This window comes from Anomalospiza imberbis, chromosome 21, assembly GCF_031753505.1.
Source record: "Anomalospiza imberbis isolate Cuckoo-Finch-1a 21T00152 chromosome 21, ASM3175350v1, whole genome shotgun sequence".
Classification (NCBI taxonomy): Eukaryota; Metazoa; Chordata; class Aves; order Passeriformes; family Viduidae; genus Anomalospiza; species Anomalospiza imberbis.
The window spans coordinates 1,929,608-1,946,145 of NC_089701.1; the positions used below are offsets into that span (position 1 = coordinate 1,929,608).

Sequence of the window (16,538 nt, forward strand, 5' to 3'; positions counted from 1 at the left end):
ACAGGAATCAAACCAACTCCGTCTGCCCAGAGAGTAATCCCTGAAATCTTACTCGGCACTAACCAGCACAATCACTTCACTTGCAGAATCCAGAAGGAAAAAGCTTAGGAGGCTGCAATAGGTCAGGTAAGGAAAAATCCAGATTGACAATTGTTGTCTGTGTGCTTCAAAAGCTCATGGCCCCTGCAGTGAATAAGTACAGCTAAAACAAAGTAAGTTGTCACTGCTTTTCACAGTGAAGCATTTACTCAATGGGTTCTCAAGTACATCCTGGTGTATTAAACTGCTCTGCTCCGAACTGGTTATATCAGGGTATGTCCAGCCTGGCAGAATTTTCAGACAGACTTTTCCTGGCACTTCGATATTTCTGTCACTCCCCAAAATGATTTGTGTAAGGCTGAAAGATCTTCCGTTTGGAAGCAAACCACTGGTTTGTGGTTGGTAAAGGAATCTGTCTTCCTCAACCATGACCTTGATCTGCATCTGAATTTACACATGAATTTACCTTGAACGGTGCCTGTCTCGTGCTCATGCTAACATAATCTACACAGACATAAATACACACAAATCCACTAAAGAGCTGTTCTACTTTCTAACCAGCTGAAGAATCTCAAAGATCTCATTTCTCTTCTATTTTCCTCATAATTTGCTGCAATACTGGCCATCCCAAGTGAAATGCTTTATCAGATCCATCTGCACATTCCCTGCAACACATCCCTCCTGGACTGAGCTCCTGTCATGGCTCGGGCAGAAGCAGCAGCTCCGGCCACACGCCGAGGCTCCATCTCCCTGCAATGACGGCAGACAAGGCGGGATGGAGACGGATGTGTGTGAGGGGGAGAGAGGGATTTGGGGAGATTACGGTTGGTTTTGTTCCACGGTATTGTTCCTATCGTGTGTAAGCCAGCTGTGATCGGTGCAGTCCAGTGCGGGAGCATCCCTCCCCTCCCTCCCTCACCTGCATCAGTCGGCTCTGGCTGCTGCATCCCTGTGCTATTTAAATGCTGGTGCCTCAATTTAGGATTTATTGAGGAAGAGAAAGCAGAGCAGTCAGGCTTCTCTGCACCTGGAATTTAACCTGAAAAGGGAGGGCTTGCACCGTACCGTCAACAAGAAATTAAAACTGCCCCTCTTGCAATTAACCAAGTCTACTTCTATCAGAGATGCAGCCCTTGCTCTGAATAAGATAAGCAAGATCTTAACAAGAGCTGGAAAAATCAATATCCTCCTTCTCTCTCCCACACCCTCCGCGAAACGTCCCCTTACCTTTCATGGTCCACACTCCTGAAGCCAGGTAAAATGTGCCGGAAGCTGCTGTTCCTATCGAGCTTCGGTTGGCTCTTTGTCCTTTTGATGGAGCCTTTAAGCCGACGGCTGAGGAACCCCTGTGGGGTGAGACAAGAATACTAAATTACAAGGCAGAGGGGAGCGGGGAGCGGGAGCGGAGCCGCCCGTGCAGCCGGGCACAGCGTCCTCGGCAGCTCCCGCATGAGCGGCGCTGGCAGCGCCTGGCGTCAGCCAACATCTGCTCCCGGCGCTCCCAGGCCGGGGCTGCGGCGCGCCAGACTCCCCGAAGCCTCCGTTGCCCTGGCAACCATCAGCTCCCATAAAAATCCCGTCTGAAAGACAAGACTGGCACGTCGCAGCTCCTGACGGGAGCAGGGGCTGGGCGCGGGTCCGGCCGCCCCAGCCCAGACGCCACCCACGCCGAGCCGGCGGCACACGGGCAGAGCGAGCTCCGCTACCTGCTCGGAGCCCCCCGGGTCCGCGGCCATGGCCGGCACAGCCGGGCTCAGCTCTTTCGGTTACGTGCATGGAGCTCCATAAAGCTCGTCCGAACACCGCCCGTGGGCTCGGGGTACAGGCGCCACCTTAGAGAAGAGAGAGACCCCGGCTCGCTCCTTCTGCGCCGAGCCTCCTCCCTCACGGAACACAAGTCACGGCTCCTGGAGAGCTCCACAGCAGAGCCAGCACCAAACGTTTTAATAGCAAAGCTTCTAATGTGTTATTTGCTTATTGTTAGGAGTTAATGTTCTACATAATCTGAACATTACATTTAATCTCTCCACTAAATAAGGCAATAAAAGCATTATACTACTGTGCTGGCCGGCATCTACAGTGTATGAGAATGGTGCGAGAGGGTCAAGCACTTTGGCCAGGGAAAGTGGGGGGGCATTTTAAAGAGAAACCAGGATTTTGGGGTGAAGCCTGAAGGCGTGTTCCTTCCATGGACCATCACACTAAAGAAACAGATCAGCTCCACATGAACAGCTCAGCAAATCCCCGCAGAACATGAGGTTCCCTGCCCCAGCCCCAGGGAAGGGGGAAGGTAGCCACGGATCAAGCACAGATTCTGGCACGTGTGAGGAAGGAAGCGTGAGAGTACCAGAGCAGCATCCCGGCCATGCCCACAGCGCACCCTCTGCTCCGGGCAGGAGCCTCAGGAGTTTCTCCACTCAGCGTACAGGAATGGATCCTTAGCGGCTCACTTTTACAAATGAATACCTTTAATACGTCTTGCAGGGCGATAATCACAGTCTAACTTCTATGGAGCCTGTTATTTGTTCATGCCATTTAAACACTCCTTCCCCACCTCGGATATTCACCGCTCACATTATGTCTTTCTCAAGCTGCAAAATCTCCCTGGGCACTCTGTGTGGCTCTTATTATGGAAGTGACTTCCCTGTTCGTAAGTGCACCAGGAATTTCAAACATCTAGATAACCAAAGGTGTTTCACATTTATCAAGTGCCACTTTACTTACAAACGAGGCATGTAACATGCATCTGTGTGGACTGAATATTTCTCCGGGAGCTATTTGCATGACTCAAATAGCAGGAGGGATAAAACACAGGCCATCACATTGTACGCCCCGTCATACTGCACAAAGCCAACGTGGGAGATAACAAAGGCCTTTTCAAAAGGGTTCTGTCCCTGAGAAACACCTGTAGAGAATTTTATAGCGTAGAGAAACATGGCTGTGAAAAGCAAATGTGAGGATTTACATTATCTAGAGCATTGTTAAGATATTTCCCTCAGTACACAGACCTTAGCCAGCCTCCTACTCTTCGTATCACCGTGGTATCAGCCCCACACTCGTGGTATCACCGTGGTATCAGCCCCACACTCGTGGTATCACCGTGGTATCAGCCCCACACTCACCCTATCAACTCCCCACGCTCTTGTTCCTCTGAGTGGACCAGGCCCTGGTTGCTGCTATGAACACTGGCCAGTATTTGCTGCGAAGGGAAAATCCAAAGTACACGACTGGCCAAACACCTGATATTGCCCTAAACTCTTCTGGTGAGAAGGTTCTGGCCCAGGAAAGAGAGATTGGAGTCCCTTGATCACTGCCAGCCCACCCACAAATATGTCCTCATTTTACCAAGCCCCTTCTTCAATCCAGGAATAGCTTTGAGCTCTGGACAGGGCATTGATAGGGAAAAACCCAAATGCCCTCTACAACCAATGGGGACATTTTTCTTCCTCAGTTGTGTATTCCACATCTCCACAACTGTTCCATGATTCATGCAGGATTTAGAAATTACAATTTAGGGTTGTAGCAAGACATTACTTTTCTTCTGTTTGCCATTGTTTTTACATTTGTTGCCACCAGAAGGAGATCACATGGAGCCATTTTCCATTTTCATTGCCAGCTTCCTTGGGAGAACGAGATGTCAGAGATTTTAATGCTGATAAATTATGCTGCTATAGTGATACTTTGCACCTCCATAGTGCACACCAGAGATCAGAAAGCCTAATGTGTGAATTAATACCTTCTGTAATTTTTAGGTGGGGTAAGAAAAAAAGACAGAAATTTGTCTGTGAAAATACAAGAGAGAGATTCTGACCTGGGGTGTGACCGCCGAGCTTTCCTAGTGAGATCATAAGGACATGATCCATTTCTTCTTCATTTATGACTTTAAACAACATTTGATTCTGATCTCCAGACAAACAAGGCTAATCCCACCCTCTGAGCACTGCCTGCTCCTCTAGCTGAGCCGCATTCTTGGCAGTTCCAGCAATTAAAGCGCTGCCCTTTGCATGCGTGTTCTTTATACACTTTTAAGTTTATATTGAGAGCTGTCTAGGGCAGAATTGTGTCTTCCTGTGTGTGGGCAGCATTCACCACCAGTAAAAATATCGTAGCAAAGATTAAACTAGTAGCTGAGAAAGGTTTCATTCAGAAGTTAATAGTCTCTATGAAATGACAAAAAATAGAAATCTGCAGAGCCCAAAAATCCCTTCAGCTAGAATAAATCTTGAAATACCCATTACAATGGAAGCAGAGGTACCAGCTATATAAATTCATCCCTGCACAGCCTAAGCTCTGAGCAAGAGGAGATATTTTAGGGTCTTTAGACACAATCACCGTGGTCAAGAGTACGGCCCCATGCAATCCCTGAAAGCCCACAGAGCAACGCGGCACAGAACTCATCAAGCCTGGCAAGAGAAAGGTGTGAACCATGGAATCACAGAGTGGTTTGGCCTGGGAGGACCCTCAAGAGCATCCAGTGCCACCCCTGCCAGGGCAGGGCACATCCCACTATCCCGGGGTGCTCCAAGCCTGGCCTGGGACACTCCCATGGATCCAGGAGCAGCCCCAGCTCCTCTGGGAGCACGCAGAGCTCCCACTGAGCCCTGATTTCACTTTTCAAGGGCAAGGGCGTTGCTTTTCTTGCTTTGTTTCTGCTGTTTTGCCTCTGACATCTCCAAGCCCGGAGTACAATCGCTCTAATCACAAGAGCTGACTGAAGTCATAATAAGACACAAAGAATGAAGGCAGAAGAAAACAAAACAAATCCTTTTGAGGAATGGCTTAATCACAACCACAGCAACTTCAGCTAAAACAGGATGGCACAATTCAAAACAGCACAATTAAATCTGCTGTGATTTGGGCTCTTTTCTTACATATTTGACAAACCAAAAATCCAATGCCATCATCTCACTGCAGACTGAGGAAGGTGGGACTCTCATTTAAATTTTTCTTCCTTATCAAATTTGGCATTTTCAATTGCTCTAGAACCTGGAAATAATCTTATATTCTATTATAATGTTTGAATATTTTTGGTATTATAATACTTTTAAAGCATATGTGCAAACCCATCAGCACCATATGCCTTTGAGATGCAGGAACTGTAGAAATCCACACGCCCTGGGGCAACACGAAAAAAACTAGAAAGGAAAGAGAAAAAGGGAGGGGGACAAAACTGAGCAGAGTGTTAATGACAGCAAAATCTGGAGCTCCTGTTTTATTAAACATAAAGTAATGATGCAAGTCTTGTGTCTGGAGCTGACTCCCACACCAATAATGTTCACTCGCAGAGAACCCATAGGATAAAGTTATAAAGGTAAAAATTCAGCACCATGGAAACACAATGGAGATAAAATTTTAAAATGATATATCAATAAATCAGGCTGGATGCCTCATGAGCAGCTTTCTTTGGAAGAGTCCTGGCAGCTCCCCGTGTTCTCCAAGCCAGGAAAACAGGGAGAGGCTGGGGCAGTGTGTGTGGGTCTGGCCTGGGGCTCTGGGAGGGCTCTGGGAGGGCTCTGGGAGGGCTCTGGGAGGGCTCTGGGATGGTCCGACAGGAGCACAGACACAACCCTGGCTTCTGCTCTCACCCCAAACCCACACAGAGCAACCCCTGCAAAGGCAGATCACAGGAACTACTGAACAGATGGGGTTGTTTTTACAGTTCTTCCATATCTTTTTGTTTTACTTCAAGCAAATCTCAACTCTGGGGGACATGAGAGAACATCAGGAATTTTTTCACTACTCATCATAAGGAAACTGCTATAAATAAGTGTTTGCTGTGAGTACAAATGTGCAATGCAGCCTTTCATCCCAGGTCTCCATGCGTCCTGCTAAGTCAGGGATAAGGTATAAAACTGGGAGTAAATATTTTCTACCAGACCCATCCTTATTATGGGGTTTACAATTTTTATTTTTCATATTAAACTTAATTTAATTCTGGAATTAGCGTGGGGCTTTTTCTGTTCCTGCACAGCACATGGAAATACCCTCTTATTGAGGCTCCACTGAATGGATAATTAATATTTGTATTTGTGAAACAAGTAGAGCTGTGCCAACACTAAGCATCCTTTTATAGCCATAAATGTTCCAAACAAGTGAGTTTACCCATTTCTACAATTACCAGTGTTAGTCCCAGCTTTCAAAATAAAAGAGAAACGTTTTTAGGGGAACATCTGATACCATTTGTTACGAGGTAAAGACATCTAAGTGCATTATTTTACCCTTCTCTCTGTAGAACACGATTGCACTGAGCTACCCCAGGAATGCAGAGCCCAGAACAACCCTGAGGGTGAGTTTAGGCACCATTTGTGCCTCTCGAAAGTCCAAGAATAGAAATAATCCCCCGAGTGGTCCCTGGCACTGAAGCAGGGCAGGAAGGGAATTTCTGTACAACACTGACCTTTATGGATCAAATATTTTTCATTTGTCCAGTGTTAGAGGCACAGGGCTGGAAGTGTCTGTAGCCCCTCAAACACTTCATACATCATTTATTTCTGCCAGCTCTGTTTGATTTGAACTTTGGTGTTGTAAGTTGCTTTGCTGTCCTGCAGCTCTGCTCCTGTCAGGTGTGATGAAGGGCTCTGTTCAGGTGACCGAGCACACGGCCCCTGTGGAATTCCCTTCCCCAAAAAGTGCATTTCCAGGATACACGAGGCCTGCACGGGGGCTGCTTTGAACTTGGGCACATGGGAGGCAAGAGAGTGTCAGCCTTGAGGATGAAGACACCCCCAAACTTAGGAGAAACCTGCAGAAACCTTAGGAAATGACATTTTTGCAAATTTATCAACCAACACTTCCACATTCTGTTTACATGGCAAACCCCAGTTTGCTCTGAAGATTTGCTCAATGCAATCCCAGGGAAAGGGAAAAGGAGAGCAACAGTCTCCCAAAGTCTGTGGAGCAGGAGAGATGTGAACCTCGAAGGAAAACCAGGAGAGTTCATCCTCTCTGAACCTAGAATGCACTCACAGATTAAGGTGTGTTCTTCTGAACCCATGACTGCTTACGTGGGTGCAGAGTCCCTCAGTGTCTCTTTCTCCGTTTAATTTGATGAATCTCAGGACTGATCCCAGTCACCCTGTGAGCTCTAGGGGCAGAAGCAGACCAGAGAACCATGGAATTGTAAAGGTTGGAAAAGACCTTTAACATCATCAAGTCCAGCTATCAACCCAGCAGCACCACCCTGTTCACCACTGAACCACAGGTGCCACATCACTTCAGGGATGGTGACTCCACCACTCCCCTGGGCAGCTGTTCCAACACTGGACAATCCTTCCCATGAAGAAATCTTTCCTAAAATCTCATCTAAACCTCCCCTGATGTCTCACTAGGAGCAAGGAACCACCACTTGCTCTGACTGATGTCACCCTAAAACCTTATTCTAAGGGATAAGGAACGCCCCTCCGAGACAGCAGGGTCTTGGAATTTAGGCTAAACCCCAAAGGAATGACAAAATAGCTGCAAACCCATTACGTGGCAACAAAAACTCCAGTTCTGCTGCTCCACACTCTGTGGCCAGACTCGTACTCTTGTTAGAGGATAAACACAGAGATCCAGCACTCAGGATCATGAGAGGGGCTGTCTGGGAGCCAGGCCATGGAGCAGCCCCAGAATGGGAGAACCAGCTCATGCTGAAAGCGCTGCTTAGCAACACTGCCCTGCCACGGCCAGAGATGAATCAGATCTGCAGTGTCATTGCAAGCACTCAGCTCAGCCCAGCTGAAAAATCAGATGAAGATGCACTGATGTTCCCCAGGTCACCCAGGGGACAGTGTGGGTCTAGCCAGGTCAGGAAAGCTGGAATTACATCAAATGAGAGGCACTGGGGGTTAATTATGAATATGGCAAATCTCGCACATGTGAGTATCAGCAAATCACAGAGAAGCAGCAGTAACAGAACACATTAACTCACAACATCTCATCCCTTTCCCACCTCTGGCCAATAAAGGATTGCTGCTTGAGTTCCATTTTCATAAAAATTTTACCTATCTTGTTGAAACTGCCTTGGTCACGGGGTCTTCTCCCACGGCCCTGGAGCAAGAATTCCATGGACTGGCAGCTCTCAGTTCTGGACATTCTCCCTGATATTTTCAGCTAACTGCTTCTTGGCAGAATTTAACTCTGATCCTTTTCTGTTCTGGGAAGATTCCTTTCCCAGCCTTTGGTGAAGTAACAGAAACCTTGGGAAGTCTAGCTCTGGATTCTCCAATTAGCACTGATGACTTCCATGGAACATGGACAGGGAACAGGTGGGACATTAATAAAGGATGAAGGAATTCAAGTGTCAGGAAGAACCCTGAGGACGACCACACTTCAACAGTTGTTGTTTTTCAGGGATCACTTGGTTCTTCAATTTGGATTTTTTTGTTCTCCTATTAAAACAAACCCACACTACTCTGGATTATTTGTTCCTAGCTCCGTCATTATCATACTGTCAACATTTCACATCCCAACAAGACAGATAAATATTCTTGGGAAGGCAGGAGAAGGGTAATTGAGCAATCAGGGATGAAAGATGCAGAAACAGAGACACGGGGAGAATGCAAGTAACCTTGAAGAGCAAACCCAGTGATTTCCCCAAAGACAGCAGCACTGGGGACAGCCTGACCCAGGGACACTCAGCAAGGATGGCACCTGCAGGAGGATTTCAGGGGAATGGAGCAGTTGCCTTGTTTCACAGGCAAAAGGGAGTCCCCAGCCCAGAGGACAGTCTGCTGTATCCAAAACTCTGAAACATCCTGATCCAGGTCCCTTGGGGTTTTGCCAAGGGCTAAGGAGCCCAGGAGCTTTCAAGAGCTGCACTTTGGAACTGTTTCTGTGGGGCAGCACTTCAGCTCCAGTGGGTCACCGGGCTCAGTACAATTACACCAGGTACAAAACCTGTCTAGGAATAGTTGGCATCAAACATTGTGCCCTTCTATTTCAGGAAAAAAGGCACTTTTTCATATAAAGGAGATTAATTTAGTTCTTTCCAATCTCAGAAATGAGAATATACCTTTTAAAAGCCAGTCCCCAGGCAGATCCATGCTTCAACAAGCTTAGTGTCCAAGGAGGAGAAACGAGGGCAGGCTGGTGGAGGTGGGGGAGCAGGTAGGAGATGCTGTCAGAATGGAGGGTTTGGCAGGGCACAGAGGGAGGGTGTGAAGGCACAGCTGTCCAAGTGATTTGCTACCCTGACTATGCCCAGATAAGCTGCAAAGCCAGGATTACTGCTCAAGTGCTCATTCCTGTGCCAGCCCTCCAGTCCTGGTAAACCAGGTATCAGAGCTCACCAGGATGAGCAAATAAACACACAGGGGACAGGAGAAAACCAACTCCATAAATCTCTTTACATTACTGCTCCCTTTTAAAGTCCACCTTTGGCTATGATGCAGAGTAAAGTGGTTCATGAGTGTGTTTTACCCCTACTTTGCTGTATGCTCTTGGAGCAGCACGTGGATGTCCTGCTGTGTCAGGCACCTCCCTGCTCACCTCCACCTGAAACCTCTGGGGCAGAACACATATTGGAAGACAGAACCCCATTTTCCACAGTATTGATGGCCAGCTCTGCGTCTGCAGGAAGGTACCGACACCAAGCTGCCTCATTTTCACTGACAAAGCTTGTGTGCTTTTAGTAACACATTTTCTACAAAAACAGCTGCCAAGCCAATAAATTTTAAAAAGCAGTTGGTAGATGATGTGTTTAGAGTAAAAAAAAATATTATTATCTTTTGAATGTAGGGATTCATTGTGTAATTTTGCAGTAAAAGTTACTCATTCAAATATGAAACTCATGTTCCAGGCAGATGCTCTTGGCTTCAAAGACTTTCCCCACATTTCTGCAGCTTAAATTGGAACATTTGTATTCAGCAATAATTACAGCTGCAATCAAACAAAAATGCTCACTTTTGTGAAGGTGTGGGGAATACCAACTGGAATTCAGATGATACATCAGCCCTGCATTTCCCCTATCTACCTCCCTAGAAACTCACTTCCCAGACATTGTGCAAATACTGAAGATGAAGTTCATTTATCCTCATCTCAGAATTTATGAAAATGACTATTTTGGTTTGATTCACCTCCTACTTACAGTTTTGGAAAAAGGGAGAAAAATTACAATGGAAGGATAAATATAACACACATGTGATATTTCCAGGAGTACCAGCCTGGCTTTCATGATTTCTCCATCCTTCAGAACACACAGATCAGAGAGCTTTTTGATTAAGAAAGCTCAGAGAGAAATGAAAACCAAGGAAAGTCTACTGCCTGCTCTTTTTCTCCACCTTTACTCCTTTCCTTTCCCTCCTCAGCTCGTACTTTGTGTCTGATTTTGGGCTGTAGTGCTGAGGAAGGGGATGTGAGGCAGCACAACTGACAATTCTCTTAAAACACTCACATTGAAAGATATAAACCAAAAAGAATATCCTTCAGGAACTGGAGGCAAAAATTAAGTTCACTGCTGGTTTATCCCTCAAAATAATAAGACAGACATTGCAAGTGACAGATCCTATTTTTGGGTCTTAGCGGTGACTATTTCTTGCCTAATTATTAGCAGTGGATTTGCTATCTTTAAAGCAGAATTTTGTCACCCCGCAGGAAATTTCAATTCTATAAGGCAGATTTAAGTGTCATTCACTTATTCCTTAACTATTTTTGACTGGGTTGCTAATTATCAAGGAAGGTTTTGTTCCTGGAGGGCCCGAGGGTAGGGCCAGCACGTGTCCCTCAGCCACAGCCAGTGCCACACCAGCTGGGACACTCCCTTGCTCCCCAGGAAGGGATATGAAGGTCTCCTCTTCCACCCCCTAAGAACAGCAAAAAAATTTTTCTTCTTGTGTCTAAATGGTCTCTGTCCAGGAGCAACCTGTACCCATCACCCCTCGCCTTTTCCATGGGACTTCTTGGGAAATGTAAATTTCTGTACTCGCTCAGGCCGGGCTGTGCCAGCCTGGGAATGCCATGGAGATGGCCTTGCAAGAGGCAGGAATGAAGGGAGGGACAAGGGCAGGGACAGGGACAGGGACAGGGACAGGTTATGCTGCTCAGGGTGAATCCCATTCTGCCATGTAGGGAACTGCACGGAGCCATTCAGGAAATAAAGACATGATTAGTTCTGGAGCTAATTTCCTTGGTGCTTTGAAAAATGTTGCAGGGAAGATATGATCCACTGTAATTATGGAGGAAGATAAAGACAAGAAAGTTTCTGGCAGAGTGCCATGCCTGGGAACACCTGAACACCTCAGAAAAAGCAGCAGAGCTTCCCCACTCTCTCTGAAATTATCCTTGATGCCTGAGCCATGAATATCACTGGGAAAAAGAGTGTGGGGAGGACAAACAGAGCCTATTGCTTATCAGAGCGCAGTGCTGAGGAAAAGTGACAGCATGGAGGAGAAAGGGAATCTTGTTTCCTTGGCAACTAAAGTTTGAAAAAAGTATCTAGAAATCAATGTCATCTTCCCATTGTGCTCCAGCCAGAGCCACGAATCCAAGCTCCTCGGCTGCAATGTCCTGGGTCCACGCAATCAGCAGGAGAGCATGGGAGCAGAGCTGCTGTGCTGAGCAGCTGCCCTGGCTTTGGAACAACAGTGTCACCACCTGGAGAAACGGCCTCACACGAGGCAGCGATTTGGAGGGGAAGAAGAAACCTCCAAAACAACTTCCAAACAAGCCAGGCAAGGGCCATGAGCTCCTCCGAGTCTGTTAAAGCTCAGCCGCTTCCACGGGGAGAACAACACAGACAAGATCACTGCCAGCTGGGATGGGGCATCTCTGCCATGATTTCCTGTCACAGCACCCTCATTATTTCCAAAGGCCACAGGTGCCATGTGAACCATCTGCAGTGGAAGACCAAGGAATTATGCCTCAAAATTTGTTCTGGCAATTAAGGAGAAGTGTCTAGTCTAAACTAGAGAAAAGTCTGTCTCAGAAATAAAACTTGGTAGAAATGTATTGAAAACTGTTCAGGGGTGAACTGTAGCAATGACACAGATTTCTATGAATTCCAGTGCAATGAATTCAGTATTTAAACAAATACTGAATATCCCTGAGCTAAAGCAGTACAAATCCCCAGTGGAAGAAATTCAGAGATGATGGTCCTGATGCAATGGGCACTCATGTTCAGTATCCAGGAGATTCAGATAATACCTTCCCCTCTTTGACTAGTTCTCTGAAAGCACAATGTCAGTGCTACTGAAAGAGGGAGAATGGAATGTGTTTATTATCCTACCTTTCATATCTGCAGGACAATTCTTTATCTGTGACCCAGAAACAAATTAAAGGGACACTGTCATGTTGGATATTCTAATGGCCCTCTTTTCTCTGTGCTACCAGCAATGTGAGAGCTTTCAGTGCCCAGAGGTTTAAACAAATTGAAGCTTTTGTTTGTTTACCTTCTGCCTTTCACTCACTCCACAGAAATGAAACCAGTCAGGTCCATTTGCCTCCCTACAGCCTATCAATTAGTCCAGTCTGTTTGCACTTGGGCTTCCTGGGAAGAGACTGAAACACTATCAATTGTTTTCCTGTAGTAGCTTTGAAATGAACGGTTCTGTTCAAATCATCCTTTGGAGATGGAAGTCTCTAAAGAATGGATATGGATTCAAGTACATTGCTGAAAAATGCAGGGAAAATCTGAGATTGTTTCTCTGTGGGGAGAATTTAAACAAAAATACACCAGAGCACCCAAGTGTATATTAAATTGTTAAAATACCACCAAAAATGCCAAACAAACATGTTCTAGAGAGTAAAGGCCAGTCACCTGGCTGGTTTAAACCACTTTCACCATTTATAGTGGTGCCTTGAGTTGGGTTTTGTTTCTTATGAGATGACCAGCAGCACTGCTACACAGCCCAAACTGTTTCATACAGATTTTGAATGATGGGGAAAGTGGTATAATCTTCCCAGGCCTTAGTTTCCCGTTTATTTTGAGGCATTATGGTAAATTGCAACCCCCCAGTGCCTGCAAGCCTGAATTCATTCAGATTGGCAGAACACTTTAACAGCTCCAGATGAAAGGTGCTACAGAAGTGCCAAGTACTATCACTGTAATTATCATTCAATATACACTGATCAAAAGAATGAAATGTGAATTAGCATTTCCTATTAGCCCTACTTACTGCCTAAATGTTAAATATTCCTCCCATGGGCTTTCTCCATGAAAACACATAGGAGCTGTTGGTATTTCCAATCTGGCTACAACACTGCTTCCCCAGGAGTGGAGGAATGGAGGGATCTGAGGAGAGTCATGAAATCAGGAGAACAACACAGGTTTATTCCACAAAAACTCGCTCAGGCTTTCTGGGGAGAGGGAGTTTGGAGCTGCTTTCTCACTCTCACTCCTTCCCTTCTCATTCCTGGCACAAGGAATCTGTCCCACTCCAAGGATTTTCTGCTGTTCACCCTGGGACCCTGAGCCCTGCCTGGAGTCATGGGTTTCACACAGCCCAGAGGGATCAGTCCAGTGTCCTCAGAGGCTGAGAAAGTGTAAACATCTGGAGTAGCTGAACAAAATCGATGGAATTGTGCCAATTTGGACCCTCTGCAGAGCCAGAAAACTTCCTGGAACATTTGTTTTCCCCTTTCCCACTCAGTATTTGACTTTATCTTCCCCAGAAGCACACGTTTCCCTGTTTATCCACTGCCCAAGCTTCACACAGGAAGCAACAACGTGAGCTCCTGCCCTAGCCCAGAACACATTTCAGTGGTGTTGGGGCACAGAAATTCGGTGATTTGTGGCATTTCCCTGTCAGTGGAAGCTGCAGGTTAACCCAGGGCTCTGCCTGGGCACTGTGAGGATCCTCACAAGCCTCCTCCTGCAGCAGCACCAGGTCATGTCCCATCCCCTCCTCACTGCCCCACACCAGAGCCACCCTGCCCTGGGAACCCTCTGCTGTCCAACCACCCCAGTGTGACAGCAACCAAAAGCAGGCCAGAACCCCACAAAAACTACAACAGGATCACTCATATTTCTGTAGAGAAGTGGCCTCAGTGTGAGAATTAAGCTCTTGATGAGCCCTATGCTCTTCTTTTCTCTAAAACTGTCCTTCAGACAGCTGCAGGCTCTGACAAAGAGACCTCCCTGGAACATACTCAGTTCAAAAAGGGAAAAAATCCATATCCTGCCTTGCTGAGCCCCTTTCAGTGAAGCAGGTCATAGCACCATGTCTTTTATCCTGTCATTCTTGTCTCCTGCTTGATGCACATCGTAAATCCTCAGTGGTTTGGACTGCAGCTCTGTGCTGAAATCTGACAGTCCCTCCTATCTCTGACCATGCTGCCTTCCAGTCCTCCCCAACTGGAAATTCCAGGTTTACTTAAAAACAATTCAAGACACAAGGTCAGACTCAAAGAATTAAAAATATCTTTACAGTCAGGTTCACTTTCCAATCCCTGTGCTAAGGGAGCACTGAGTAGGGGAAAAAGGTTCCCTTTGTCAAAATGAAATTTATCCTTCATACCTTAACTAGAATTTATCTCATGTCTCATAAAGGACAAGCAAAAATTAAAGATCAAAAATACTCACAGATTTATGTTAATAAGATGACTTAGAAAAATAAGGCAGAGGGCTCTAATTTAAATAACAAGCAATTAGAAATCTGACAACATGAAGTGCTGGCAGAGAAAGTAAGAAAGTCGAGGCATTTCTGCCTTAGGAACAAGGACTCGGGAGTCCAGGAACCCACTTACTCATTTTCACATTACAGCATCAATTCGGAGAATATTTAATTCTCTTGAAACTGAGGAGGATTTCAGAGAGGTAATTAGGAATAGCTCAGCTAGTGGTTAACACCAGGATTGGGAATTAGAAATGAAGAAATTCAGCTCAGGATGTATTTCTGGGCTTTGGAGAACCATCAAATTTAAGTTAGCTAAGTTTTCCCTCCCTCAATTTTCCCAGCTGGAAAATGAGGGTGGTAAGAACAAACCACCTCTGTGGAGAGCCTGGAAATCCATCCACAAAGGATGCTCAAGGTGCAAGTCTGGGTGCTGGGGTACCTGACAAACCCCTCTGGGGCCAGATGAGCCCTCCTGATTTCTGCCAAGCAGTACCAGGGAGACTGCAAATAACTGCGAAGGCTCCAAATCACCTCGCTTTGCTTCCAATCCCTAAAATGCTCACAACCCCAAAGCTTCCAAGCATGTCCTGTTGCAGAAGTGGTGACTGAATTGACAGACACATTCTCCAAGTAATTTCCATATTTCTTGCTGCCACTAACACTGGTTACCCAAAGTCAGCTGCAGCTGACAGTTTAATGATAATGGCTTTATGTTTCTATATCATCTGTGATAATGTTCCTATTCTCCTTAAATTCAATCCCTGCAAAAGGGGCACTTTAATGTATGCAGCCACAGACCAAAATGACAGTAATTTTCCCTTTGAGCTGCAATGGTTTAGTAAACAATTACATTTCAATTAAAGAGGGGTGATCATGCCGAGGGAAGTGCCATTCCACTCTCCACATAATACAGGAACATAAATTCTCCAAAGTCAAATCATTATAATATATATTACATGACTGCTCTTCAAAAAAAAAAAAAAAAAAAAAAAACCAAAAAAACAAAAACCAAACTTGGCAAAAACTTGGGAAAAAAAATCCTTCAATATCTTGTCCACAGCAGCTTGAACTGGGATCCCATTATTTAGGATTATGTTCAGTGAAGAGGAATGGCAGAAGGGCTCTTCACTTTCATCTCTCCAGGAGTTTCCATTTACTGCCATTAGTATTTAATACTTCATTTATCAAGGATTAAAACCAGGATAGATGGAGGAATGCTGCAAGAGTAGCTTATGATGGATCACTGCAAATTCAGCTGTGTACCGAGCCCAACCAGGCAGGAAAACTGCAGGAAAACAAGTTCATGTTACAAGGAGAAGAAAAACTGTGTTTTGGTGTGGTTTTGGGAGGTTTTTGAGGCCAATGTGGCTTCAACCAGAAGAAGCACTGAAGTGTTTTTGGTGCTCCTGGAAAGCAAATTATTAATGCTAGAATTGAGGTTTAAAGGGCTGGAGAAAGAAAACCTAAATTCTGTCTAGTAAAAGACAGAATACAGATGCTTCCTCAAGTTTTTTGGCAATTTGGACTTTGCTGGCCTGGGATATTTTCCTAGAAAACGAAGTAAATCGGGCTCTAACAGAAGGAGTCAATAGATGGCAGTGCTTGATGGGATGGGAGTGAGTCCTCCCCAGTGAGCCTCAGCAAATCCTCCCCTGCAGCACTTCCCTGCAAGGTGGGCACAGTGAGGGATTTCACTGGCACTCTGCAGACTTTCCCAGCTTCTGGCCCCTGAGTTTGACAAAATACCCCACAAACTTCAGGTTTAACCCATCTCACACCTCGAGCTATTGGGATTCAATGCATTCTCCTAAAAGCAAGGCTTGAACCACGGCCATGGAGAAGGGACACGTTGGTGTCTCCAGCCCTGCAGCATCACCAGCTGCTGCCAGGTGCCCACGGAAATGGGGACTAAAATCTGAGCACTTGGCTCTGAGAGCAGGCTCAGGACAAGGGACCTCAGCTCAGCTC

General features: G+C 46.0%; 1 protein-coding gene across 7 annotated transcripts in view; it reads right to left on the reverse strand.

The window, feature by feature from the left end:
• DAB2IP (DAB2 interacting protein) overlaps positions 1–16,538 on the reverse strand; it is a 161,994-nt gene that overhangs the window by 95,272 nt on the left and 50,184 nt on the right. For all 7 annotated transcript variants that reach the window (XM_068210929.1, XM_068210932.1, XM_068210934.1 and 4 more), the window contains one exon: positions 1,267–1,385. In XM_068210929.1, the coding sequence (XP_068067030.1) occupies positions 1,267–1,385 (119 nt within the window). The remainder of the gene's footprint in view (positions 1–1,266; positions 1,386–16,538) is intronic.